The 26,610-nt window shown below is 39.5% G+C and overlaps 1 protein-coding gene across 1 annotated transcript in view; it reads right to left on the minus strand.

The window, feature by feature from the left end:
- The window catches only part of LOC108540884 (lipoxygenase homology domain-containing protein 1), a 135,666-nt gene that overhangs the window by 64,517 nt on the left and 44,539 nt on the right, over positions 1–26,610 (minus strand). The window contains 3 exon segments of the mRNA XM_017890145.1: positions 3,823–4,035; positions 8,784–8,957; positions 10,880–10,983. Coding sequence (XP_017745634.1) covers positions 3,823–4,035; positions 8,784–8,957; positions 10,880–10,983 — 491 coding nt within the window.

Here is a 26,610-nt window from a genome sequence, read left to right on the forward strand (position 1 = left end):
TTCAATAAGCTCATGACATTCATTAAGCAACAAGTCGAGGCTATCCAAGCGAAGCCTATACAGGTCCATTATCATCGCCTAGAACAAGAAGATCGCGGTGGTTCATACTCACACCCATTATGACCACCTTCCCTATGCGCTGAACTGGACAGCCAATGACGGGTAAGAGAGTATCATCTCTCACTAACCTAAGACAGGAGGGCCATCATAAGCTACTGCCTAATCCCATGACGGGTACCAGTGATGAGATGCATTGCTCCAACCTAAGACAGGTGCAGTTCCCGAGGGACAATCTTCTAGCCACAATTATATATAAAAAGGGGGGACCTGTCCGGAGCCATGAGGCCCGGAGTTAGCCGACCTCTGTTGCTTGATCTCCGCACAGCGGAGACAAGATGGCACATTTCTGGGTTCTTCATTATAAACTGTTCCCGCGCGCGCCTAAAGCTTTTCCCGCACGTGCCTAAAACTTTTCCCGTGCACGCCGAAACCGTTCCCCCGCGCGCCAACCTTTCCCATGCGCGCAAACATTTTTGCGCCCAGGAAGATATGCAGCCTACGGCACAGGCGCTACAAACCCACGGTGCATGCGCGATTGTAATTTGAGAAAACGCGCCCACCCCCCCCCCCGTCACCGCCCTGGCCCAACCTCTTCCTCTGCCAGCCTATATAAGGCATTGCACTGCCACCATTAAACCAGACTTGATCAGGCTATTTGTCTTGTCTCCATTTCTCGTGTTTTCTTGTCTCCTCCATTCCCACTCCCCCTTCCAGGGTCCGTTCGACTGTCCTGCGGGTCGGGACAGTGCCCTGACGGCATGGCCAGTCAATGCCTTATCCACATCTTGGGCCCTCAAGGCTCCTTGCTCCTTGCTCATCCTGAAGGTTGCACTCTAGGGGTTTCAATGTACCAAACTGTTTGTTAAATACAGTATTTTGAATATCACCCCAGCATATATGGACCTATTATTTCTGGTTTGCTCCTTTACACAGCTCCCCTTACCAATGTCTTTTGCATTTAGCTACTACTTTACACACGTGTTGCCTTCAGAGGCCTCAGAGGAGTGACCTTAACCCTCTGGACAAGCCTCATGTAACGTTGCTATGGTGTGCTTATCTCCAAAAGGCCTAGAGAATCTCTGCCTTATGTCCAATATTTCTTATTTTAATATTCTGTATATCAAATTCTGTGTAACAAACTCATTTATGCTCTTTCACCTTTATCAATCAGTTTCACTGGGTTCTCCATTTTGGCTATCTCTTCACCAAAGCAAACAGAACAAATGTCTCTGGTTTTTGACAAATTGTGAAATATCTCTAAGAAGAAGTGATACTTGGGTTTGAAACTCCATTGCATGATTGCCTGCCTCAGCTCAGCTCAGCATGATTGCCTTCCAGCATACACGGAAGTCCTGAACCTGACATTTCATCATGAGAAGCCCTTCAGGAGGGGAAAACAGAAGGAGTTCCCAACATTGATGCAAAGCAGCACAAAGTAGGCTGGCATGGCACAGAGTGTTCTCCCACCTATTTCAGAGCCACTCACTCACCTGACATACTGTCAACAAGGCTGGTTCTTGGGAAATTTCTAAAGAAAACCTTGGTTTTGTGTTTAGAGTCACCTCTACCTCATGTACCCTGACTCTGGTCTCCTCATGGGGGCAAGCCAGTTTCTCCATCCTGTTATTCTCAGTCCTCCACAACGGGGCCTTAGGAAGTGGGCAAACCTGGATGAAGCCTCAGCTCTAAGGCCACCTGGGGACTCTGGGTGAGCTACTTAACCAGGCTCACACTCAGCTTCAGCATCTGAAGAATGAGCATGCCAATAGTTTCTTTGTGGTAGGATAATACTTCTGTGTTTTAATCTGTACATCTCCACCCAACTTCCTGTGATCACCAGATTCTTTCAATTGAATGCCAAGGACTTCTTTCAGTCCCTCAGCCCCATCAGAGCTGAGTCACCCATAGCACAAATAGGAAGAAAAAGAAAAAGCATGAATATTAAGTGTAGGACAAAAAAATTCTGCTAAAAACTTACAGAGGAAGTTCACTCAATGGGAAGAATAAAATAACCAGCACACTGAGAAAAAAAAAATGGAAGAGTCAGAGAGAGGCACACATGCTGAAAGTGAAGAACCAAGAAATCACCATTCAGCTAGAGTATGAGGCAGCTAAATAGAAAGTGAGCAACCACTGAAAGGTCCCTTTGGTTCCTACCCAGGGAAGATACAAATTTCCAATGTTGACCCATTTTCAACTTTGGAGTGACACTTACCTGTGCCTCCAGAAACTCAAACACAAACACCAAAGCATGCATTATATAGTAACACATTATTTCGTGGTTCTGAACACTCCTACGAGCCCCAGAAGGGAAAGGCTTGTATACCTTGTGAATGTTGAGGATAGGAAACCTACTTACTGATGTTCCTCCTAGGACACCCCATCCTAGGGGGTGACTGAGCATTAGATGAAATTGTACTCCTAACCAGTCTAGTCACAGTAACAATGTTACCCATTTTTATCTCAATTAGTCCATTTACCAGTGTAAAGACTACAAGCATGACAGTTTGTCTCTTAAGCTTGGCTTCGTCTTCTGTGAAATGGTGATAAAACCTACTTCATTATGCAATTGTGAGTAGATCAGGGATATTAACTACACGTGTGTATGTGCATGTGCTTCGCCTTTGCATTGTAAGCATCAGTGCAGCTCACCTGACACAAACTCACCAGTCTGCAGCACAGACAGGGACCCTGGGAACCATGAAAGGTCCAAGTCCTCCCTCCTCATACCCCAACAAACACATGCAGGTTCTCCCTTATAGCTAGACATCAAGACTGGTAAAAAGAGAGAAGGGGGACCTCAGAATTTATCCAGAAGACCTAATTTAAACTAAACTATTTTAAACAATAATAGATTGAGAGCATTAATAGGAAGGTTAAATGTGCACTCTTACTTGTTCCTCACCCCACAGAAGAATTATGAATATATATATAAGATGTTATGTTAGTTGTCTTCCACATCCCCTCCTAAGGCTCAAGGTGTTAAAGAAAAACCTTTGTCTGGGCACAATGTCTTAGGCCTATAATTCCAGCACTTTGGGAGGCCAAGGCAGTGGATCTCTTGAGCCTAGGCATTGGAGACCCGCCTGGGCAACATGGCGAGACCCTCTCTCTACAAAAAGTACAAAAATCAGCAAGGCATGGTGGCATGTGCCTGTAGTCCCAGCTACTCAGGAGACTGAGGCAGGAGGATCACCTAAGCTGCTGTGAGCCAAGATTGCACGACTACACTCCAGCCTGGGTGACACAGTGAGACTCTGTCTCTAAAATAAAATACAAAAGAAAACCCCTAATATTTAGAATTTAAAGTAGCTTCCTTAGTCAAATACAGAGTTTCCAGTGGTGGAAATTCAGGCAGCAAAAGGAGCAGTAAGGAAACACTGTTGAGCTGGCCTTTCTAGAACCTTGGTTCTCAAAGCATCATTCATGGACCAGCTTCAGCAGCCACAGCTGAGAGCTTGTTAGAAATGTAAACACTCAGGTCCCACGCCAGCCTTCCTGAATCAGAATCTACTTCCTAACACAATTCCCATGTGATCTGTACATACATTACATTTCAGAAGCCCTGTCTAGAGGGTCAAGATTCCTCTCTTATCATACCAGGCATGTGGCTGCTCTCCTCACTTATTAAAAATACCAGTCAAGGGAGACCACCACATGTAACATTCAGTTTCCAAAACCCACTCAGAAAGTGCTATTCTCATGTCTACAACTGGCAAATGTCTTAAACATTTGCTGAGAGAAACAAGAGCAGATGCTTACGGTTCCATCGCATCGGCCATCCTTGATTCTTAGATACATTTGTGCATTTTTCACACTTTCAAACATACAAATCCCAGAGCTGATTTTATGCACTTTCCAGTATGATTTTTCAGACTGGCTTCCTACTCCAGTGCAGCTTCCATCAGGCTGTAGACATAGGGCCTGACACAGGCTTGTAGCAAGTAGAACCACAGCACTGTTGAGGAACACCCCCTTCAGAGCAACAAACAGAACAGAAAGGCAGTCAGTAACAGGCTCGTGTTTGCTAGAGGGAGACAGCTATAGGGGCAATTTTCTTTAGAATTGACCAGTGACCAGGAAGCTTGGTGGCTGAAAATGAGCAAAAGAAGTAAATAATTTAACTGCTATGCAAAGGTAAACAAAACTAAAGGAGGTTGATTTACTTCAGTTATCATTTGTTGACAGTATAAAGGCCAGCATCAGATGCTACAGAGATTTTTAAAAGATACAAAACACAAATATTTCTCTTAAGGAATTTACTATCACCTTAAACAAATAATGTTAATATTAAAATAAAGCACAATAAAAAGTATGCTATAAGTAACTGAATTATGGAATACCCTCTATGGATATTTAAATGTATGCATATAGGAATGAATTTAAAAAGATATCAAATACAAATAAGATATATTTAAGAAAATCATATGTAATCATTAACTTAAGAGGAATACATAAAAGACTCTTGAAAGTTAATTAGAAAAACACTAACACAGTAAAGAACTGATAATAGATAAATACTCAAATCACAAAAGAAAAATACAAATGGTGAATAAACATAAGGAAAGGTAATCCACACTAGTAATACAAAAAAAAAAATAAGCTAAAATTGGATGCTTATTCCTCTAGAAAATTGTCAAAGCTCTTCTCCTTAAGGGCCATACTCAGTGACACTGAGGTCAGTGAGATGGATGTTTTTCTACACTGCTGAAAGTAGTTGGGTACTAAGACTTTAACTTTACCCAGAGAAGTCTGACCTTCGCCTCAGCTTCTGAGTGGTAATCTCTTTACCCTTGGAGTGTCATGCCTGATAGGAGTGTTGTTGTTTGCCTGCAGACCTTGGGCCAGCCAGATATTAATAATGTGACTTATGTTAGGGGGCTTTGAGTCAGAAAGTGTCAAGTGACCTCCTGAGAGGCTGGAGACGGACTGAGATCAGCCACATGGACTCCCTACAGGATGGAAGCCCACTAAAGACTCTGAATACCAAGGCTCAGAAAGCTTCCTTGGTTGGCAATACTCCGTGCATACTGTCACACACCAGTGCTGAGAAAGTACCTCTGTCTTGACTCCATGGGGAGAAAACCGTGCACATTCCATATTTGGTGCTTTTCCTAGACTCTGCCTTATGTGTCTCTTTGCTTAGCCAATTTTAATCTGTATCCTTTCTCTATAATACACTGTAACTTTGAGTATAACAATTTTCAGTGGGTTCTGTGAGTTCTTCTGGTAAATTATCAAGCCTTGATAGTGGTCTCAGTGTCCCCCAAACTCTGTGGTTGATGTCAAAAGTGAGGATAGTATTACCCTAACTTTATAGTTGGCTTAACTTTCACAGGAGTAAAAATTGGGACATCTGAAGAAATAAATTTGGCAGTATGTTCCCAGAGCCTTGAAAGTTTCACATTCTAACCCTTAAGTTCAATTTTTAATTTTCTAGGCTAAGAAAATAATAAATGATGTGGTCAAGGCATATGTCAAAATATACATTATAGTATCATATGCAGAAGTGGGAAAAGAGAGAGATTAAATGTTCAACAACAAAAAGACATATACGTGTGTGTGTATACATGTAATACTTACATTTGAGTATTATGAAACCATTAACTTTAACCTTAAGCTAAATAACATGAGATGTCTGAGTTAAAATTATGTTGTTTTGGGAGAAACAGTAATGTGAGAAAGTGCTTATTATAGAGTAAGTACAGCCATACCTTCTTTACTTGCACTTCACTTAATTGTGCTTCACTTTATTCGCTTCACAGATACTTTTTTTTTTTTTTTAAGAAATTGAAGGTTTGTGAGGACCCTACATCAGGCAAGTCTATCAGTGCTATTTTTCCAACAGCATGTGTTCACTTCATGTCTCTGTGCCACATTTTGGTAATTATCACAATATTTCAAGCTTTTCATTATTATTATACCTGTTATTGTGATCAGTGATCTTTGATGTTAACCATTGTAATTATGTTGGGGGTACATAAACCATGCCCATATAAGACAGTGAACTTAATCGACAAATGCTGATTTTTGAATGGCTCCACTAACCAGCTATTCCACTATCTCTCTCCCTTGCCTCCCTATTCCCTCAGACACAACAATATTGAAATTAGGCTAATCAATAACCCTATAATGACCTCTAAGTGTTCAAGTGAAAGGAAGAGTCACATATCTCCTGCTTTAAATCAAAAGCTAGAAATGATTGAGCTTAGTGAGGAAGATCTGTCAAAAGCTGAGACAGATCTAAAGCTAGGCCTCTTGTGTAAGGTAGCCACGTTGTGAATGCAAAGGAAAAGTTCTTAAGCAGATCAGAAATGCCACTCCAGTGAATACATGAATAATAAGAAACCTAAACAGTCTTATTGCTGATATGGGGAAAGTTTTAGTGGCCTCGAAATAAGACCAAAACTAACCACAATATTCTCTTAGCCAAAGCCAAACCCCAAGAGCAAGGCCCTAACTCTTTTCAATTCTACGAAGGCTGAGAGAGGTAAGGAAGCTGCAGGAGAAAAGGCTGAAGCTAGCAGAGGTTGGTTGATGAAGTTTAAAGAAAGAAGCCATTTTCACAACATAATAGTACAAGGTGGCAAGTACTGATGGAGAAGCTGTAGCAAGTTACCCAGAAGATCTAGTTAAGATAGTTGATGAGATTATCAACAGATTTTCAGTGTAAATAAAACAACCTTCTATTAGAAGATGCCATGTATGACTTTCATAGATAGAGAGGAGAATTCATTGCCTGGCTTCAAAGCTTCAAAGGATAAGTTGACTCTCTTGTTAAGGGCTAATGCATTTGGTGACTTTCAGTTGAAGCCAGTGCTCATTTACCATTCCAAAAACCCTAGGGCCCTTCAGAATTATACTAAATCTACTCTACCTTGCTCTAGAAATGGAAAAGTAAAGCCTGAGGGACAACATATCTATTTATAGCATTGTTTACTGAGTATTTTCAGCCCACTGTTGAGACCTACTGCTCAGAAAAAAAAAAAAACAATTCAAAATGTAACTATTCATTGACAATGTACCTGGTCACCCAAGAGCTCTGATGGACATGTACAAGGAGATTAATGCTATTTTCATGCCTACTAACACAATATCCATTCTGTAGCCCATGAATCAAGAAGTAATTTCAACTTTCAAGCCTTATTATTTAAGAAACACATTTCCTAATACTATAGCTGCCATTGAGAGTGATTTCACTGATGGCTCTGGGCAAAGTACATTGAATACCTTTTAGAAAAGATTCACCATTCTAGATGCCATTAAGAACAATTATGATTCATGGGGATAGGAGGTCAAAATACCAACATTAACAAGAGTTTGAAAGAATTTGATTTGAAACCTCGTGAATGATTTTGAGTGGTTCAAGACTTCGGAGAAGGAAATAACTGCAGATGTGGTAGAAATAGCAAGGGAACTAGAATGAGAAGTGGAGTTTGAAGTTGTGACTGAATTGCTGCAATCTCATGATAAAACTTGAACAGATGAAGGGTTACTTCTTATGGATAAGCAAAGAATGTAATTTGTTGAGACAGAATAAACTCCTGATGAAGACACTGTGAACATTGTTAAAATGACAACAAATAATTCAGACTATTAAATAAACTCAGTTGATAAAGCAGCAGCAGTTTGAGAGAATTGATACCAATTTTGAAAAGTTCTACTATGGATAAAATGCTATCAAACAACATTGCACGCTATAGAGAAATCTTTCTTGAAAGAATGAGTCAATCAATGTGGCAAACTTCATTGTTGTCTTATTTTAAGAAACTGCCACAGCCACTCCAATCTGCGGCAACCACCACCCTGATTCATGAGTAGCTGTCAACATCAAGGCAAGACCCCACAACAGCAAAAGATTACAACTTGCTGAAAGCTCAGACGATTGTTAGCATTTTTTGGCACTAAAATATTTTAAAATTAAGGTATGTACATTTTTTAGACATAATACTGTTGTACACTTAATAGACTACAGTGTGGTAAACATAACTTTTACAGGCAATGGAAAACCAGGAATTTGTGTGACTAGCTTTATTGAGAAACTCGCTTTATTGCAACGGTCTAGAAATGAACCTACAAAATCTTTGAGGTTTTAAATCTAAGTAGACTTTAGCTGAATACTGGTTTAATAACTATGCTATACTAGTTAAGATAATTATTTTCCTGAAAATCTTTTCCTTTGCCTTTAAAATACAGATAGTATCTGTTAGTATTTTTTGATGATTTATTTAGTCTCATGGTGTGGTGAAATTCTCAATAAACGCTCGAACAAAATGAGAAACCTCATAAATGCTATTATATTTATATATCATTTTAAGATAGATTCACAAACACATAAAGAAAAAAATAAGCATTATGAAAGGATCAAATGTATACAACACTCAAAGAGTATAAATTCTAATTGTTAGAAAAGTTCAATACACACATTTGTTTGACTTCCAAATGCAAGGTTCTTTAACTTTTTATTAAGAATTCCTACATTCATAGTTTAATCTCCAACTTCAATTAGAGGATATTAATCCCCTCAGAGTGTCATTGCTATTAAAGCTGTCATCCCTATTGCCTTTCAAAGTCTGGCAAACAGAATGGAAATAGGCACCAATGCCACCTACTGGGAAGTGATTCGATTACTGCATTATGACTCAATTTAAGATTTTTCCTCAGTAGGGCAAAAGAAAGTTGGGATTTAGCAATATAAACTTTAATAACTTTCCCCATTTTACCTTGACAAAAATCACAAATTCTTTTGAAAGGTTTGCATAGCCTGATGATGCATCAGCTATTTTGCCATGACGATCAAAAACAACTGTGTGACCAGGAACCAGTGCCGACTCAAGAAGTGCACAGCGATTAGGCTGATAAAGCACCCGCAGCTCAGTGGTGGCTTCACCACTAACCTAAAAGGAAAAACAAAAAACCCTCTAAATTAGCAAGAGAAAAAAATTTTTAATGTAATCACATTATATACATATACAGGTGTCTACTTCATTTCATGGAAACTTTGTACTATTTATAAAATCTCATGATTTTGAAATTCAATAGATTTTATTCCACAGACTTATTTCCAATGATTTGCTCCAAGGACTTCCTTCTCTTGATTTCTCAGAATCCATGGAAGAATGCTGGAAATGTTGGAACAATAACTTCATTGGCAGGATAATTTAATAACATGCTAATACGTATCTTATCTTTTTTTTTTAATTTTCTCATTTGTGTCCTGCCAATTTAGGAGCATTTGGGACTAAAAACTGAAATTGATAGAAATGTTATCTCATTCCTAAATTTTGCTTTCAAAAACAAAACAAATTAAGAAGGTTATGCTACACTGAGACATGACTATTGTTCAAGACAGTGTTTTAGGTCCCTCCTCATCTCCCTCTAGTTCACCAGGGAGGCAGTAGGGCCTGAAGAAGAAAAGTCATTGGTGCCTCTTAAATGGTTAGATCCAAAACACTAAATCTATCAATGTCAGCAAAGTTCCATTGCCCAAGTATGGCAGGGAGGCAGCAGAGCTATTGATCTGCAAGAAACCATCTGACACTGGATGAGTACATCTCAGTAACCAGTGTGGTTCAAAGCTATGACAGCTGTCACCAGATATTCTGAGGCCCACCATACCAGGTGAAATCTTCTGTGAAACAAGATGAGTCCCATAGTAACTAAAATGAAATATCCCACCAACCTAATGCAACCTAGTAGAATAAGGGCTTTAAGGTAGCCTTAATTTGATTTTAGAAAAATATAGTAATGAGATATTTCTTCAACTCTTAATTCAATGGAGTAGATTCCATATCCACATTCATATTTCTTAAGCATTTATTATGACCAGGTTCCATGCTGATCAGAATGTGCTGTGAACTACACTGTAGGGTACCTTAGCAAGTCCAGAGCAGAGAAGAAAAGACTTCATGGAAAAGTCTGACTGATTGATCACTAGTCAGAATTTCAGGCATACAAATTACACAAGGTGGGTTTTTTTCTATAAGTATTCTTTTCCCTTAAGTTAAACAACATTCCATGAGTTGAAATCAGCCTGTAATGCCAGTATTTGGGGAGGCTGAGGCAGGAAGAATGCTTCAGCCCAGGAATTCGAGGCAGCAGTGAGTTCTGATCATGCCAACTGCCCTCCAGCCTGGTTAACAGAGCAAGACCTTGTCTCCAAAAAAAAAAAAACAATTATTCTATAGCATTATATGAGGAAGCTGTAGCATGAGTGTTAGTGTCAGATTGCCTACACTAAATTCCTGCTTTCACACTTACTAGCTTGTGACTCTGTGCGCTCACTTAATCCTTCTATTTTTCATGTTTCTCTTCTGTTAAATACAAATAATAATGGATTCTCTCATCTAGTAGATTGAAGAATGAAATATTGCAATACATATTAAGCACTTAAGACAGTACATTAAAGTTATTCTATATTGTATTATGCTAAAAAATAAATAACATGTATGCATTATATTAAATGCTACTTTTCAAATCTAAACTAAGCAATACAAGGTATAATTATATAAAATTATCATTTTTTCCCCAACAATACAGTCCCCAAAATGGCCATTGAGAAGTCAGTCTCCTTTTGAAAGCTCATTAAAATTTTGAATGTTATTAGAGAATGGGTCTACTTTTTCTTGTCTAAATTCCAATTGCTGAAATTTAGAACCATTTATACATCACAAGCTCAACAACTAATGAAACAAAACAGAATGAAAAAAGCACTAGTACAAGCCAAAGGGAAATGGTAATCTTATAAATGTATATTATACATAAATATATACAAACATAATACTATTGATATATGGCAAAAAGAAAATTTATTACACACCATTCCAGTGACAATGCCATTGTCAAGAGCAAGAGAAAGATGCCTTATCTCATGACTTTGGAAAATGCATATATTTCTTTCATTGAAAATAACATCAAAGACACCTGGAAAACATTTTTTAAGTATTAGAAAGCAATTTTTGCTTTTAAAACATTTTTATTCAATATATACTGAAATCTCTTAATAATTTACATTTCTCTATTAAATATTTTCAGTCAAAGGTAAAATGCTTCTCCATAGTATGTTCAATTTGTGAAAAGTCATAGTATAATGTATGCACTTTTCTCATCTATATGTATGTGAAAAAAATGATTTTAAAAACTGGTGATTCCTTGATCCATGACCTATTTCATTTCCTAGTCTGTGTGTCGTATGTATTTGAGTATGTATGTATATACACAGCTATATCTATATACATATGCAATATACTAATATATAAAATATATCAAATACATAACATGTAATGTACATTATATAATATTTATAAAATGATTTCATAACAAAGTTAAACTTTTTTTTATTATACTTTAAGTTCTGGGGTACATATGCACAACGTGCAGGTTTGTTACATAGGTATACACGTGCCATGTTTGTTTGCTACACTCATCAACTCATCATTCACATTAGGTATTTCTCCTAATGCTATCCCTCCCCCAGGCCCCCAATCCCTGACAGGCCTTGGTGTGTGATGTTCCCCTCCCTGTGTCCATGTGTTCTCATTGTTCAACTCCCACTTATGCATGAGAACATGCGGTGTTTGGTTTTCTCTTCTTGCGTTACTTTGCTGAGAATGATGTTTTCCAGTTTCATCCATGTCCCTGCAAAGGACATAACTCATTCTTTTTTGTGGCTGCATAGTATTCCATGGTGTATATATGCCACATTTTCCTTATCCAGTATATCACTGATGGACATCTGTGTTGGTTCCAAGACTTTGCTATTGTGAACAGTGCTGCAACAAACATATGTGTGCATGTGTCCTTACAGTAGAACGACTTATAATCCTTTGGGTATATACCCAGTAATGGGATTGCTGGGTCAAATGGTATTTCTAGTTCTAGATCCTTGAGGAATCACCACACTGTCTTCCACAATGGCTGAACTAATTTATATTCCCACCAACAGTGTAAAAGTGTTTCTATTTCTCCACATCCTCTCCAGCATCTGTTGTTTCCTGACTTTTTAATGATCGCCCTTCTAACTGGCTGGAGTTGGTATCTCATTGTGGTTTCGATTTGCATTTCTCTGATGACCAGTGATGATGAGCATTTTTCCATAAGTTTGTTGGCTGCATAAATGTCTTCTTTTGAGAAGCGTCTTTTCATATCCTTTGCCCATTTTTTGATGGGGTTGTTTTATTCTTGTAAATTTGTTTAAGTTTTTTGTAGATTCTGGATATTAGACCTTTGTCAGACGGGTAGATTGCAAAAATTTTCTCCCATTCTGTAGGTTGCCTGTTTACTCTGATGATAGTTTCTTTCGCTGTGCAGAAGCTCTTTAGCTTAATTAGATCCCATTTGTCAGTTTTTTCTTTTGTTGCCCTTGCTTTTGGTGTTTTAGTCATGAAGTCTCTGTCCACGCCTATGTCCTAAATGGTATTGCCTAGGTTTTCTTCTAGGGTTTTTATGGTTTTAGGTCTTACATTTAAGTCTTTAATCCATCTTGAGTTAATTTTTGTATAAGGGGCAATGAAGGGATCCAGTTTCAGCTTTCTACATATGGCGAGCCAGTTTTCCCAGCACCATTTATTAAATAGGGAATCCTTTCCCCATTGCTTGTTTTTGTCAGGTTTGTCAAAGATCAGATGGTTGTAGATGTGTTATTTCTGAGGCCTCTGTTCTGTTCCATTGGTCTACATATCTGTTTTCCTATCAGTACCATGCTGTTTTGGTTTCTGTAGCCTTGAGGAAACGCTGGAATTTTTTCCTTCGAACCAGACTGTGATGAGAGGTGCTTGCCATGAACATAAGCTACTGTATTTTATTTTCTTTTTTTGAGATGGAGTTTTGCTCTTGTTGCCCAGGCTGGAGTGCAATGGCACAATCTTGGCTCACCACAACCTCCGCCTCCCAGGTTCAAGCTATTCTCCTGCCTCAGCCTCCCGAGTAGTTGGGATTACAGGCATGTGTCACCATGCCTGGCTAATTTTGTATTTTCGTAGAGACAGGGTTTCTCCATGTTGGTCAGGCTGGTCTCGGCCTCCCGCCCTCAGGTGATCCGCCCGCCTCAGCCTACCAAAGTGGTGGGATTACAGGCATGAGCCATCGCACCCGGCCAGATAATGTCTTTTTTTTTTTACCCTTCCTTTCCAGTTTTGAAAATAATTCAGGAAATAATCTTCCCTGAAGATACTCGATAAAATTCCCCCCCAAAAAAACAAAAACACATGCTTCCACTTCACTGATAAAAATTTACTACAGTTTGGCACCTAGGTCTCGTTCAGTTGGCAGATGAGCAGATTGATGCGTTCACTCCGATAACCCGGTGTGCCCATCTCCTTAAAGAAGCCCACTCTATTTTTGGTAGCGTGACGGGCCACTAAAAGGTATTAAAATTAAGCTGAAAGCATCTGAGCAATCAGCAGCAACAGAAAGAAGCATTAGGCAGATACTCCAGGAACTACAGCTGTATTCATCCCCTTCCTGAAAATACAGGTGCCACTGGCCCCCACATTACTGGAAGTCCAATAGAACGTTCCATACTTTCCCATGGAAGCCCTAAACACACTCCCTTTTTTGTTGTGAAGTTGGCATATAAACCTTTACCTCTACTATTCAGTAAGTTACTCATTACTAAGTACTTCCACCTTACCTATGGTGTGCACATGTAAATAAACCTTGTATTTTCTCCTGATACGTGTCTATTGTCAGTTATTTCTCAGGTTCCCAATCATTCAAACCTAAAACAGTAGAGAAAAAGCTTTCTCTACAACATGAATCTGGATGTATGATTTCTAGTTCTGGCTCTGCCAATAAAGAGTTCTATCACTCATTCAACCATCATTTATTGAACACCTATGTTGTGCAAGGAATATTTTTAGTTATAACCTAGATAAAAATTATCAAAGTTCTTATATCTAAAATGTTCTGATCTTTAAAAATAAGGGTTAAGGCTACATTATCTTAAAGTTCCCAGCTAATACTAACATCCATTGGATCTAGTCACATTCACCAAAATAAACTTGAATTGGTCAAATCCAACAGAAGCATTTCAATCCTTATTGCACTTTGCCTCTTTACTATGTTTGAACCTGTGGATGCCGTTTGAAACTCCACCATCTCCCACCTCACTAGCTTCCTTCTTGGTCTCCCACTTCATTCTTTGTTCTATTGTAAGGTCCCAAAAAACAACATCCCAAAATGAAGTCCTTCAGAAGCGGTCTCAGAAGCAAAAGCTTTTTCTGACTTTCACCTGGCCCCACATTCTCCCTGGAGGCTAGCCACAGAAACTAGACTCTCTCTTCTCCAAGGCAGGTCATAGAAACCAGAGTCCCATCTCCCCAAAGCCAGTCATGAAACCTAAAAATATTTTTCTAACATTCTTCCTCCCTTTCTATGGAAAAACTGGCCATGAAGAAATGATCTTATCTGCCTTGACTGTAGGTCATAAGACCCCTAACCAGAGAGGGTCCTGTCCCACACCCAGAGGAAGGAATGTAGCACAGCGAGGCCAAGAAGAATCTAGACAGACAGGCCTTGCTAGGTTTCCCCACTCAGTCTATTAGTACTAGTTCATACCTTTTTTATCCAATCCTATTTCTACATGGCTGTTCATATTTTGTTAAATATATATATTTTAAATGGAGAGCTTCCCCTGTATCTGTGGGTCTTCATTCTGAAGGCTCTTGTGTTATGTAAAACTTACATGCTTTTTATCCTATTAATACTTGCATGCTTTTAAATACAAAATACTTGTTGCTTTTTCCACTATTAATCTGCATTTTATCAGTGATTTTTAGTGAATCTTCACAGGGGAAAGGGGAAGTTTTCCCTTGGCCCCTACATGCTCTTCACTCAAAGGTGTCCCTAGGTTTCTATCTTTAAATGACTACCGTTCTCACTCTTCTTCTCGCTCCCTGGGAAATTTGCTTTAATGATCTATAAATTGAGAAATCCCAAACCTATATCTCCACCACTCATCTCTCCCTCAACATCAGGTTCATATACTGTTGAATGTAAACAACTAGATGTTTCATGAGCACTTCAAACTTAGTATGCAAATTAAAACTCATAATTTTCCACACATTCTTAGCTTCCATATCTAATCCTTCTAAATCCTTCTACATTTCTTAATTCAGTTAGTGACTCAATGAATAACTCAATTACCCAAAGCAGAAACCTTAGAGTAATCCTTTTCCCTTAACATTCCTTTTCCAATATATCACCAAGCCCTGCCAATTTTGCTTGCTTGAAATTCTTCAAATTTTTCTTTCTTCTCCATCAGTACTTCCACTGAAGTACTCCAAGTCCTCATCACCTTTTGCTTGACACATTACAAAACCCTACTCACTGGTCTTTCCTTTTCTAACCTTCCTCCATATGCCTCAAATCTGGCCTCCACTTAGCTGCCAAAGTGTTTCTACTCTACTTCAAATCCATTCATGGCTATCTCCCAACCCAGGAGGGAATAAAGGAAGCTGATTTTAGACATGCAACTTCTCTCCCAGAGCCTTTTGTAGTAGGCAAAGAGTAGCCACGGAAGAGTAAAGGTTTAAATTACCAAATGCAGTTGACAGCTTTGGGTTGCTAGCAGACTGCTTTTAACATGAGATGATTATGTTTGTAGTGGTGGGGGAAAATGTTTAAAACTTATTTTACAGCTTCTAGAGCAAAACATAAGATTAAATACTCCCTGTTGCAACCACATGCCGTACAACACTTGAAACTAATGTTAGATCTCTTGCGAGATTCTGAATTGAGAAATTCAGCAATTTGATACAAATAGCCCCGATTTGCTGCAGTTCAGTAAAGGTGTTACACTTCATACTATATACTTAAGTCAGAGAGTTACAGTATACATCCCAGAGAAAAATCAGTAGCCATTCCCCTACTATTAATATGTACATGTATTTCTAAAACATCCAGAATCCTCTTCTCCCCTGACATCTCCTCTCCCCAAGGTTTCTTTCTGTATATGGGGATTGAAGTTCTCAGTGAAGGGGGCTGAACCAGACAACACCCAATTTAGAGCACATTCATTTCCAATCTAAAACAAAGGAGGTCTTTCAAACTCTGCTCAGAAAATAGAGGGGTTTGATTTCAGAGAAGTATAGTCAAGATGTGGTAAGAGCTGGGTAGTAGAAAAAGTGGACATTGTACAGTTAGTGTTATATACTAATAAACCTTTTTTCAGATTCTTAATTAAAACCAAGTACAGAGAACCAGACAGAGACAAGAATAGCAGCTAATCACCACCAGATATTCACTAGAAATAGGGCCTAAAACTATGTAGATTAACTATTGGCAATGATCTCAGAGAGGAACTGGAATTCCATTAGGTACAAAGGAGATATAGGTAAGGAGACCAAAGAAAATCTACACAGGTGGCAGGTATTTAAATTAGCTATATTTTTATCTATTCAAAGGGAATTAGAGAACAACAGGCACAATAACATTTATTTTTAAGTTGAAGCAAAGGGAGAGGAGGTATTACACTCTTCAATACACCATACAAATTATTTACTGAAGCAGTAATTTTTAAAATTCAGAAAAGTTTGTCTTGAAAGCACAAAGAAGATTTAAGAAGCTATATCCCCTACGAAATAATTCTCTTTAAATTGTCACTTCGCTTAAGTTGAAACTGGAACTGGAAATTTAAAAAGTATGTATTAGAGATATGGTGACTATATAACTCACTATCACTAGGGCACCACTGACAGTGAAAGGGGATGCCAAGTAAATAGAAAACTGTGTCACAAACAAAAATGGGTAGAGCATACAGCCCCATTAACTAGTTATGCTTTATGGAAAAAAACCTATATACATATACAAGTTTATGTATTTGTTATTACTTCTACTTTAAAGGCAAGAGTGTAGTGAGTCTAAGACTCATGCACCACTGATGACAGTGAAAACTGGTATAACTTCTGGAAAGAGATGTGGCAATATTTATAAAGAGACTTAACATCCTTTTTAACCTAGTAATTGACTTTGAAAGAAGTAGCTGTGTATGCCAACTTAGGCCTCAAGAAAGGAAATAACTTTTCATCTGAGGAATGCTAGTCCCTTTAAATTGTCAGGCCCAGAGAGGCATTTAAAATGTAACAAGACAGGGATGCCCTCTCTCATCACTCCTATTCAACATAGTGTTGGAAGTTCTGGTCAGGACAATCAGGGAGGAGAAATAAATAAAGGGTATTCAATTAGGAAAACAGGAAGTCAAATTGTCCCTGTTTGCAGATGACATGACTGTATATTTAGAAAACCCCATCGTCTCAGCCCAAAATCTCCTTAAGCTGATAAGCAACTTCAGAAAAGTCTCAGGATACAAAATCAATGTGCAAAAATCACAAGCATTCCTGTATACCAATAACAAACAGAGAGCCAAATCATGAGTGAACTTCCATTCACAATTGCTACAAAGATAATAAAATACCTAGGAATACCACTTACAAGGGATGTGAAGGACCTCTCCAAGGAGAACTACAAACCACTGCTCAACGAATTAAAAGATGACACAAACAAATGGAAGAACATTCCATGCTCATGGATAGGAATAATCAATATCATGAAAATGGTCATACTGCCCTAGGTAATTTATAGATTTAATGCCATCCCCATCAAGCTACCAATGACTTTCTTCACATAATTGGAAAAAACTACTTTCAAGTTCATATGGAACCAAAAAAGAGCCTGCATTGCCAAGACAATCCTAAACAAAAAGAACAAAGCTGGAGGTATCACGTTACCTGACTTCAAACTATACTACAAGACTACAGTAAGCAAAACAGCATGGTACTGGTACCAAAACAGAGATACAGGCCAATGGAACAGAATAGAGGCCTCAGAAATAACACTACGTATCTACAACCATCCTATCTTTGACAAATCTGACAAAAACAAGCAATAGGGAAAGGATTCCCTATTTAATAAATGGTTCTGGGAAAACTGGCTAGCCATATGTAGAAAGCTGAAACTGAATCCCTTCCTTACACCGTATACAAAAATTAATTCAAGATAGATTAAAGACTTAAATGTTAGACCTAAAACCATAAAAACCCCAGGAGAAAACCTAGGCAATACCATTCAGGACATAGGCATGAGCAAGGACTTCATGACTAAAACACTAAAAGCAATGGCAACAAAAGCCAAAACAGACAAATGGGATATAATTAAACTAAAGAGCTTCTGTACAGCAAAACAAACTACCATCAGAGTGAACATGAAACCTACAGAATGGGAGAAAAGTTTTCCAATCTACCCATCTGACAAAGTGCTAATATCTAGAATCTACAAACAACTTAAACAAATTTACAAGAAAAAAAAAAAACAACCCCATCAAAAAGTGGGCAAAGGATATCAACAGACACTTCTCAAAAGAAGACATTTATGCAGCCAACAGACACATGAAAAAATGCTCATCATCACTGGTCATCAGAGAAATGCAAATCAAAACCACAATGAGATACCATCTCACACCAGTTAGAAAGGCAATCATTAAAAAGTCAGGAAACAACAGAAGCTGAAGAGGATGTGGAGAAATAGGAATGCTTTTACATTGTTGGTGGGAGTGTAAATTAGTTCAGCCATTGTGGAAGACAGTGTGGTGATTCCTCAAGGATCTAGAACTAGAAATACCATTTGACCCAGCCATCCCATTGCTGAGTATATACCCAAAGGATCATAAATCATACTACTATAAAGACACATGAACACGTATGTTTATTGCAGCACTGTTCACAATAGCAAAGACTTGGAACCAATCCAAATGTCCATCAAAGATAGACTGGATTAAGAAAATGTGGCACATATACACCACGGAGTACTATGCAGCCATGAAAAGGGATATGTTCATGTCCTTTGCAGGGACATGGATGAAGCTGGAAAACATTATTCTGAGCAAACTATCACAAGGACAGAAAACCAAACACCACATGTTCTCACTCATAGGTGGGAAATGAATAATGAGAACACTTGTACACAGGGCAGAGAACATCACACACTGGGGCCTGTCATGGTGAGAGGTGAAGCCAGCTGGGCTTCTGGGTCAGGTGGTGACTTGGAGAACTTTTGTGTCTAGCTAAAGATTGTAAATGCACCAATCAGCACTCTGCGTCTAGCTAAAGGATTGTAAATGCACCAATCAGCACTCTGTAAAGGGAACCAATCAGCAAAATGGACCAATCAGTGCTCTGTAAAATGGACCAATCAGCAGGACGTGGGCAAGGCCAAATAAGGGAATAAAAGCTGGCCACCCCAGCCAGCAGTGGCAACCCACTCAGGCCCCTTCCACACTGTGGAAGCATTGTTCTTTTGCTCTTCACAGTAAATCTTGCCGCTACTCACTCTTTGGGTCTGCACTATTTTATGAGCTGTAACACTCACCACGAGGGTCTGCAGCTTCATTCCTGAAGTCAGCAAGACCATGAATCCACCAGAAGGAAGAAACAACTCCGAAGGCACTACCTTTAAGAGCTGTAACACTCACTGCAAAGGTCTGTGGCTTCCCTCCTGAAGTCAGCAAGACCACAAATCCACCAGAAGGAAGAAACTCCAGATATATCTGAACATTGGAAGGAACAAACTCTGGACACACCATCTTTAAGAACTGTAACACTCACCACGAGGGTCTGTGGCTTCATGCTTGAAGTCAGCAAGACCAAGAACCCACCAGAAGGAACCAATTCTGGACACAGCGGGGTGGGGGTCAGGGGGAGGGATAGCATTAGGAAAAATACCTAATGTAAATGGCGAGTTAATGGGTGCAGCAAACCAACACAGCACATGTATACCTATGTAACAAAACTGCACATTGCGCACATGTACCCTAGAACTTAAAGTGTAATAAATAAATAAAATAAAATGTAACAGTAGTCACATATCACTCCCCCTTGAGATAAGTAATTACCTCTTGAGGCCACTTGCTATTCAGGCTCTAGACTGATACCAAGTAGCCATAAAATGTCATAGTCATACACCCTATCGTTCAACCACTCACTAACCAATGTTATTTCTGTAAACCTGCAAGAATTCCTGAAGAATAACTTTTGTAGTGAGCTCTCTTTTGTTCTCCGGAGCACTCTCCAAAGGCAACCTTGAAGTGTGAAATGTGTCCTGAGCTGTCGCCCTTAACCTTGGCCCAAACAAATGTTCTATATTTTTTCTCATCTTCTTTCCTTTAGGTTGGCATCCGTAAAGGGATGGCACCCTCCTAGAGAGCCCTCCTGTTATGTTCCCCATCACCGGTAAGGGGCAGTAACCAAAGGGGACCCTAAGGTTGCCAAGACTGCCTACATGTGGGTGGGCTATCTTGCTTCCTTGTTAAAACGAGGAAATATAAGTCTGTCAACTTTGTTCTTCTTCAGTATTGTTTTGGCTATTCAAGGAACCTTGAAATTCCATGTGAAATTTATGATTAGCTTCTCCATTTCTGCAGAAAAGGGTGTTACGATTTTGATAGCAATTTCAGGCCAGGTCTTGTGCCTCACACCTGTAATCCCAGCACTTCCGGAGGCCAAGGTGGGTGGATCACCTGAGGTCAGGAGTTCGAGACCAGCCTGGCCAACATGTTGAAATCCTGTCTCTACTGAAAATACAAAAAAAAAAAAAAAAAAAAAAATTGTCTGGGTGTGGTGGTGCATGCCTGTAGTCCCAGCTACTTGGGAGGCTGAGGCAAGAGAATTGCTTGAACCCGGGAAGAAGAAGTTGTAGTGAGTGGAGATCATGCCACTGCACTCCAGCCTGGGCGACAGAGTGAGACTCTATCTCAGGGGCAAAAAAAAAGATAGCAATTGCAATGAATCTGTAGATTACTTTGGGAAATTTAAGATTTCCAGTTTACAATCATGGACTATCTCTCCATCTATTTAGGTCTTCTTCCTTTCAAAAATGTTTAATAGCTTTGAGTATACAAAGACTTGCATTTCTTGAATTCATTGCTAAGATTTTGATGCTATTATAAATAGTTCTCCTAAATTAACTTTTGGATTGTTCATTGCTACTTCATAAAAATACAAATAATTTTTCTGTGTTGATCTTGTATCCTACAATCTTTATGACTTCATGTATTAGGTCTAATATTTTTGTGTGGATCCTTTAGGATCTTCTATGTATTATATCATGTCATCTATAAATATAGTTTTACTTCTTTTTTTATTTGGATGCCTTTTATTTCTGTTTCTTGCCTGTTCTATCTAGAACTTCCAGTAAAATGTTGAATAGAAGTGGCAAAAACAGACATCCTCATCTTGTTTTTTATTTAGGGGTATAGGGGCAAAGAAGGAAAGCTTCCCCCTTCACCCTCTGAAGGTTCACTGAAAATGAACTGATGAAATGCAGATTAATAGGAGAAAAAAAACAAATTTATTCTAATGTGCATGCTACCCAATAACCAATGGGGTAAAAATGCTCCATAGGGGAAGATTAGGTGGGGTTGTAGCAGTAAATGATTTTGGGGAGGAAATGAACGGACCTGGAGGCAGGCATTATCTTATGAATGATTCTTTTTGGAAACTGAATGAGATGGGACCAGAGAACAAATACTATTAATAGTTGGGACAAAGTTCAAATTTCATCTGGGCTGTAATGGTGTTAAATTTTCAGTGTCTTCCTCTGTGATATGAGTTTTAATCTTCTCTGATTGATGAAATTTCAGGGAAGGAACTGAAAGCAATTGTGTTCCTCTCTGGGGTCCAGTTTTTAGGTAGAAAAGGAAACTTCAGAGAATAGCCTCATTCTCTGCTTTGGGAGAGACAGATGATTAGAGGGGTGGGGGTCAGAGAGACCTTGAGACTGCTTCTTTAGTTCAGCATGTCAAAGCACCATATTTCAGGATATTGTTTTCTGAGTTCCAACACGGAAAGCTTTCAGTCTTTAACCACTGATTACATTAGCTGTGGGTTTTTCATAAATGCTCTTCGCCATGTAGAAGAAACTCCCTTCCATTACTAGTTCATTGAATGTTTTTATCATTACAGCATGTAATTACTTTTATATTAGAAGTATTTTTTCCTAATGCTTGCAATGCCTTCTACAATGAATATTTTTTAAAATGCATCCATCATAAAATAGGCATCAATATTAAGACTGAATATTCAGGACTTCCCACTGCAGAATGTAGAAGTGAAACAGCAACATGAGAAAAAAAAAAATGAGGATTACAATTAGAGATTAGAGTAACACTGCTCTTTCCATTCCTGGCCATAACTTAGTGTGAAAGGAAGGTAGAGCCCCTCCTAGTGTCCAGAGTAGCAAAATATTGTAAGCAATTACCTTACAGAACAGTTTATGAACTGCTGCAGTTAGCGACCTAATGTTGTGTAAAATATTACTCCCAAACTTCCCAGCATTAAAACAAACATTTATTTCTTGCAATTTCTGCAGGTCAAGAATCTAGGAGCAACTTATCTGAGTGGCTCTTCATAAGGTTGCAATCAAGTTGTTGGTTGGGGCTGTAGATATCTAAAGGCTTGTCTGGAGCTGGAGGATCCTCCTGCAAGATGACTCACTCAAAGGGCTGTTGGCAAATGGCTTCTATTCCTTGCAATGTCAGCCTCTCCACAGGGCTGCTTGAATGTCTTTATGACATGGCAGCTGGCTTCCCCAGAATGAGCAATCCGAGAGACAGGGCCAGCAGGAATCTGTAATACCTTTTATGACCTACTTTTGAAAGTCACACAGTCATTTCCACCATATTCTATGTTTTAGAAGACAGTCACTAAATTCAGCTCATGCTCATGGGGAGAGGAATCAAGTCCCACCCTTTGAAGGGAGCAGTATCAAGTAATTTGTGAAATATTTTAAAACCTCAACATTGAAAAATGCAATTATCAGGTGGCTGGTAAGATGGCCGAATAGGAACAGCTCTGGTCTGCAACTCCCAGCGAGATCAACGCAGAAGGTGGGTGATTTCTGCATTTCCAACTGAGGTACCCAGCTCATCTCATTGAGACTGGTTAGATAGTGGGTGCAGCCCATGGAGGGGAGCAGAAGCAGGGTGGGGTGTCGCCTAACCCGGAAAGTGTAAGGGGTCGGGGAACTCCCTGCCCTAGCCAAGGGAAGCTGTGAGGGACCATGCCATGAGGAAAGATGCACTCTTGCCCAGAAACTACACATTTCCCATGGTCTTCACAACCCAAAGACCAGGAGATTTCCTCTGGTGCCTACGCCACGAGGGCCCTGAGTTTCAAGCACAAAACTGGGTGGCTGTTTGGGCAGACACTGAGAAAGCTTCAGGAGTTATTTTTCATACCCCAGTGGCATCTGGAAAGCCAATGAGGCAGAACTGTTCACTCCCCTGGAAAAGGGGCTGAAGCCAGGGAGGCAAGTGGTCTAGCTCAGCAGATCTCAGCTCCACAGAGTCTAGCAAGCTACAATCCACTGGGGAAATTCTTGTGGCCAGCGCAGCAGTCTGACGTCAACCTGAGATGCTCCAGCTTGGTGCGAGGAGAGGCATCCATCATGTCATTCCTGAGGCTTGAGAGTAGGCAGTTTTCCCCTGACAGTGTAAACAAAGTTTCCAGCAAGTTTGAACTGGGCAGAGCCCACCGCAGCTCAGCTAAGCTGCTGTGGCCAGACTGCCTCTCTAGATTACTCCTCTTTGGGCAGATCATCTCTGAAAGAAGGGCAGCAACCCCAGTCAGGGGCTTACAGATAAAACTCCCATCTCCCTGGGAGAGAGCACATGGGGGAAGGGGCAGCTATGGGCACAGCTTCAGCAGACTTAAACGTTCCTGCCTGCTAGCTCTGAAGATAGCAGCAGATCTCCCAGCACAGTGCTCGAGCTCTGCTAAGGGACAAACTGCCTCCTCAAGTGGGTCCCTGACCCCTGTGCCTCCTGACTGAGAGACACCTCCCAGCAGGGGTCAACAGACACCTCATACAGGAGAGCTCCAGCTGGCATTTGGTGGGCACCCCTCTGGGATGAAGCTTCCAGAGGAAGGAACAGGCAGCAATATTTGCTGTTCTCCAGCCTCTGCTGGTGATACCCAGGCAAACAGGGTGTGGAGTGGACCTCCAGCAAACTCCAACAGACCTGCAGCTGAGGGGCCTAACTGTTAGAAGGAAAACTAACGAACATAAAGGAATAGCATCAACATCAACAAAAAGGACATCCACACAGAAACGCCATCTGAAGGTCGCCAACATCAAAGACCAAAGGTAGAAAACTCCACAAAGATGACGAAAAATGATTGCAAAAAAGACTGAAAATTCCAAAAACCAGAATGCCTCTTCTCCTCCATAGGATCACAACTCCTCACCAGCAAGGGAACAAAACTGGACAGAGAATGAGTCTGACAATTTGACAGAAGTAGGCTCCAGAATGTGGGTAATAACAAACTCCTCCAAGCTAAAGGGACATGTTCTAACCCAATGCAAAAAAGCTAAGAACCTTGAAAAAAAGGTTAGAGGAATTGCTAACTAGAAAAACCAGTTTAGAGAAGAACATAAATGACCTGATGGAGCTGAAAAACAGCACAAGAACTTCGTGAAGCATACACAAGTATCAACAGCCAAATCGATCAAGCAGAAGAAAGGATATCAGAGATTGAAGATCAACTTAATGAAATAAAGTATGAAGACAAGATTAGCAAAAAAAGAATGAACAAAGCCTCCAAGGAATATGGGACTGTGTGAAAAGACTAAACCTACTTTTGATTGGTGTACCTGAAAGTGACAGGGAGAATGAAACCAAGTTGGAAAACACTCTTCAGGATATTATGCAGGAGAACTTCCCCAACCTAGCAAGACAAGCCAACATTCAAATTCAGGAAATACAGAGAACACCACAAAGATACTCCTCGAGAAGATCAACCCCAAGACACATAATTGTCAGATTCACCAAGGCTGAAATGAAGGAAAAAATGTTAAGGGCAGCCACCGAGAAAGGTTGGGTTACCCACAAACAGAAGTCTATCAGACTAACAGCAGATCTCTCTGCAGAAATCCTATAAGCCAGAAGAGAGTGGGGGCCAATATACAACATTTTTAAAGAAAAGAATTTTCAACCCAGAATTTCATATCCAGCCAAACTGAGCTTCGTAAGTGAAGGAGAAATAAAATCCTTTACGACAAGCATATGCAGAGAGATTTTGTCACCACCAGGTCTGCTTTACCAGAGCTCCTGAAGGAAGCACTAAAATGGAAAGGAAAACTGGTACAAGTCACTGCAAAAACATACCACATTCTAAAGACCATCGACACTATGAAAAAACTGCATCAACTAATGGGCAAAATAAGCAGCTAGCATCATAATGACAGAATCAAATTCACACATAACAATATTAATTTAAATGTAAATGGGCTAAATGCCCCAATTAAAAGTCTCAGACTGGCAAACTGGATAAAGAGTCAGGATCCATCAGTGTGCTGTATTCAGGAGACCCATCTCATGTGCAAAGACACACACAGACTCAAAATAATGTCATGGAGAAATATTTACCAAGCAAATGGAAAGCAAAAAGAAAACATACGTGTGCATGTATCTTTATAATCGAATGATTTATATTCCTGTGGGTATATACTTGGTAATGGGATTGCTGGGTCAAATGGTATTTCTGGTTCTAGATCCTTGAGGAATTGCCATACTGATTTCCACAATGGTTGAACTAATTTACGTTCCCACTAATAACCTAGGTGATGGGTTGATAGGTGCAGCAAACCACCAAGGCACACGTATACCTATGTAACAAACCTGCACATTCTGCACATGTATCCCAGAACTCAGAGTAAAAAACAAACAAACAAAAAATTAAATTTTTAAGAAGGAGAATAAAAGTCAAGAAACAACAGATGCTGGTGAGATTGCAGAGAAAAAGGAATGCTTTTACACTGCTGGTGGGAATGTAAGTTAGTTCAACCATGTGGAAGACAGTATGGTAATTCCTCAAAGATCTAGAAGCTGAAACACCATTTGGCCCAGCAATCCCATTACTGGGTATATACCTAAAGTAATATAAATCATGCTATGATGAAGATACATGCCTATGTACATTCACTGCAGCACTATTCACAATAACAAAGACATGGAATCAACCCAAATGCCCATCAATGACAGACTGGATAAAGAAAATGTGGTACGTAACTACCATGGAATACTATGCAGCATAAAAAGAAATGAGATCATGTCTTTTGCACGGACATGGATGGAGCTAGAAGCCATTATCCTCAGCAATCTAATCCAGGAACAGAAAACCAAACACTGCATGTTCTCACTTATAAGTGGGAGCTGAATGATGAGAACAAATGGACACATCGGAGATTGGGGGTCCAGGTGAGGGAGAGCATCAGGAAGAATAGCTAATGGATGCTGGGCTTAATAATTAGGTAAAGGGTTAATCTGTACAGCAAACCACCATGGCCACAAGTTTACCTGTGTAACAAACCTGCACATACACCCTGGAACTTAAAAGTTGATTTAAAATATATATATATATATATATATATATATATGTGTGTGTACAAAAAATAAAAATAGAAAATATAAGATCATAGTTTCCTAATATGCAAATTTCTCTCTTTTAATGTACCCGACTGCTTGTGCTGGTACCATTGGGACCTCACATTGTGATACTG

Source organism: Rhinopithecus bieti, unplaced genomic scaffold (genome assembly GCF_001698545.2).
Source record: "Rhinopithecus bieti isolate Rb0 unplaced genomic scaffold, ASM169854v2 scaffold_20069, whole genome shotgun sequence".
NCBI lineage: Eukaryota > Metazoa > Chordata > Mammalia > Primates > Cercopithecidae > Rhinopithecus > Rhinopithecus bieti.